The sequence below is a fragment of the Morone saxatilis genome, unplaced genomic scaffold (assembly GCF_004916995.1).
Source record: "Morone saxatilis isolate NCDOM2014 unplaced genomic scaffold, NCSU_SB_2.0 Contig18, whole genome shotgun sequence".
In the NCBI taxonomy this organism is placed as follows: Eukaryota; Metazoa; Chordata; class Actinopteri; family Moronidae; genus Morone; species Morone saxatilis.
In genome coordinates, this window is record NW_023339740.1 from 2,754,123 (window position 1) to 2,757,935 (window position 3,813).

The window sequence follows — 3,813 nt, forward strand, 5'->3', positions numbered from 1 at the left end:
TATTTTTATAAAAATGACCTACAGCAGCTTTAAGAAGCACCATAGTGGATGTTCTACATAAGAAGGGATAACCATTTTTGTCAAACTTGGAACCCACACAGTTTCAGTGATTATTTTATAAATCATTTCTTTAATATTTAAAAAAAGTAATTCCTTGAGAAACATCAGTTTATCATCACTGATTGATGTTTTTCATGTGGTATGTGCACCTCACCACCGCTAAGGAGCAAAAAACAAAACAAAACCCAATCTTGCAATGCAGAGGCCATCACAATCAATAATGCATATTAGCACATATATGTACTATATTTCAACACTGGGTAAAATTGCTATACTGAATAAAGCCTAAAGGCATATAAAGGCAAACAATTTTTTCAAGGAGTAACTAAAGAATATAAAGTATGATTTTACTGAAAATGGAATGTACTGCACAAAATGGCAACAACATATCCTGGATGCCCATCATCTGACTGCAGTAAAAGACACATTTAATTCCTTTTCTTGCCTTTAGCTGTGAACATTTCGAAGTATCAAATATGATCAAATATGGGTTTTTCTACAGTCATGTCACATCTATTATAGTGTAATGCTGGTATTACCTGCACAAGGGTTGAGGCGGGCAGGGCTGGTGGTGGTTGTACTGGTTGTAGTAGTGGTAGTAGTAGTTTGTGTTGGGAGCACAGCAGGACTATCCTCTCTGACTCTGTTGTCCTCGTCAGGACTCACTGCACATTGGAAACACAACAAAAGACAAAAGGAAGACAATGTTAGTTTATGAGAACCTCCACCTAACTGAAGGGTTAAACAACAAAAAGGAATACAGTTCATGATGCAGAGTGGATGAAGGTTGATTCACATGTTCCTGATGTATAAAACCAATTTGAAAAATAATAATAGTCCACATAATATTTATTTCCTAATGAAAAGACATAATTTGACCCATGCCGGATGTTTTTGTCATTAAACTCTTTTATAGAGCAGAGAGAGGTCTGTGAATAAATTATCTTTCATTTGAGGTTGTGGGGAATTTTGATGAACCTGTTTAAATGGCTCTTGCTCAAGTGCCATAAGTATGATGATGAAATCTGTTGTGGATTTAACCACAGCATAATGACAGTAAAATGACCATAAATACACATACAATAAGATTATAAAGATTCCTGCATTTAAACTTTTATTGTTAAGTGAAATACTTAAGTTTTATTGTTATGAAATGTCCTCACCCCCCTGTCAGTGAATTCCAATCAGGCTTTTATTTGTATCTTAGTAAAACCAAAGGAACACAAGGTCAAATAGGAGACAACATGAACAGCATTTCAATAAATGAGACTTGATTAGCCACAGTATTAACACAACAAACTCTATATATACACCTATTTTTTCCATTCATTGATGCTGACCAACCAAATTGATCAAGTAATAACTTAGTTGTCAACGACTTAATTAATCGTTAACTATTTTTTAAAATATAAAAAATAAAAATTTAAGTCACTTTTTAAGAAAAAATGTCCAAATGTCTCTGATTTCAGTTTCTCAAATGTGAATATTTTCTGCTTTCTTTTGTCCTCTATGACAGTAAACTGAATATCTTTAGGTTGTGGACAAAAGAAGACATTTGAGGACGTCACTTTGGGCTGTGGGAAACACTGACCCCATTTTATGACCCAAACAACTAACCGATTAATTAAGATTAAGATTAAGAAGATTAAGAAAATGATTGACAGATTAATCTAGAATTAAAGCAATCAATAGTTGCAGTCTAACAAAATACTGTATGTCACAAATACACTATGAGTAGGTCAAGTACTTTATATCACCATACATAATTAAAGAGACTGAATTAAAGATAGAACATTGCAATTTTGTGTGATTTTGTCCAACTAGTGGCCCACTCTCCAGGTACACAAAGTTGACAGTCAAGGGACTACTAAAGCCGACAAGTGAGGGTCACATTACTGACAGAGACAGCCGAAAGCACTTGTAGGCTTTGATAACTTTGCTAGCTTGTCTACTTGTACATTACTTATGACAGAAATACACTCACCAGTGTCGGAAAAGGAAGCGCAGGGATTGGATTAAGTGGACTAACTGTCCACGGCATCTTCTGGCCACCCAGCCAGACCAAACACCACAACAAGCTGTGTGATCGGCCGAGGAAGAGAGGGAAGAGAGCCGGGATAAGAGCTAAGCTTGGACCTAAGGCTATTCCACTACCCAGCCTACTCCTGAGCTAATAATTTGCAGGATAATAAAATAGATGAAATAAGATTCAGGTTGAGCCAGCAAAGGCAAATAAGAGACTGCAGGAGTGCCCTCATCATATGTGAGGCCAGGCTACCAGATGAGATAAACATATATTTTGCTCACTTTGATCCTCAACAAGAGTCAGCTGTAAAGTCTAGTCCACCTCCAGAGAATCAACCACTGTCAGTATCCACAGTTGGATGTGTGAAGAATCCTGCTGAGAGTCAATATGACTAAAGCTGCTGGGCCTGATAACATTCCTGGCCGTGTACTAAAAAGCTAGTTGATGTCATTAATGACATTTTTAACATTTCACTGTCACAGGAGAGTGTTCCCACCTGCTTCAACGCAGGCACCTTCTTCCCTGTACCTAAAAGGTCTAAAGTATCTAGTCTAAACAAATACCGCCCTGTGTCACACCAATTCTGATTTCTTGAGAAACAGGTTCTCCAGCACATAAAGAATAAAATCCCTGCCGGCCTGGACCCTCACCAGATTGCATTCAGAACCAACAGATCCACAGAGGATGCCATCTCTACTGCCCTCCATTCAGTCTTCACACACCTTGAGAAAAACAACACCTACGTCAGAATGCTGTTTGTCAGTTTGAGCTCAGGATTCAACACAATCTCTCCTGTGAAACTGATTGGTACACTCAGCACTCTCAGCCTGAATACCACACTCGGCAGCTGGATATTGGACTTCTTCACAAACAGACCCCAGAGTGTTCGGATTGGCAGTCACACCTTCTCCACTCTAGTGCTCAACACAGGAGCCCCTCAGGGCTTTCTGAAATTTGCAGATGACACCACCATCATCAGCCGGATTTCAAACAATGATGAGACTTCATATCGGGAGGAAATTAACTTGCACAGTGGTGCACAGAAAACAACCTACTGCTCAACGTCAAACCAAGCAGCTGATTGATTTTAGGAAAAAAGAGGCAAAGACACACAACCCTGTTTACAGCAGTGGAATTGAGGTGGAGCAGGTGAACAGTTTTAGGTTCCTGGGAATCAATATCACAGAGAACCTGTCATGGTCATCTCACATCTCAACCCTGGTTAAGAAAGCGACTGGATTTCATAAGAAAACTTAAGACAAATTTACCATGCCAAGTTCTAAACTTTTACAGAGGAGCATTTTTTAATGACTTATTATTTATTCATCATTTATATCATTTTTGCTTTGTAAGTAGCATAAAGGGACCACAACTTGAATTTGGCTTTACATCCGCTCAGAATGTCTGTCTGGAGAAGGATTAGATAATAAAGACAGCACAGCTCAATGCTACTGTAGAAACCAAAGTAACAAACGCCATTTTTAACTTCCTACTGAAATGTATCTATTTTAACATAAAAAATCTCATAAACCTCATAAAAACCCACAATGTAGTCTATCAACACTGTGATAGCTCGCTCATTAGAGAACAGTCAATTCAGTTCAACTTATTTTGTCATTATTATTAATATTATTTTGTAATTATATAGACAAACCACAAATTTGCCTCAAGGGGATTTACTATTTGTCCAGGATCAGCGTTGCCAAGTGGTAAATGGACCTGTACTT

General features: G+C 37.9%; 1 protein-coding gene across 2 annotated transcripts in view; it reads right to left on the reverse strand.

Annotated features, from left to right (window-relative positions):
- fbln2 (fibulin 2) overlaps nt 1-3,813 on the reverse strand; it is a 69,302-nt gene that overhangs the window by 25,590 nt on the left and 39,899 nt on the right. For both annotated transcript variants that reach the window (XM_035661980.1, XM_035661979.1), the window contains exon 7: nt 600-725. In XM_035661980.1, coding sequence (XP_035517873.1) covers nt 600-725 — 126 coding nt within the window. The remainder of the gene's footprint in view (nt 1-599; nt 726-3,813) is intronic.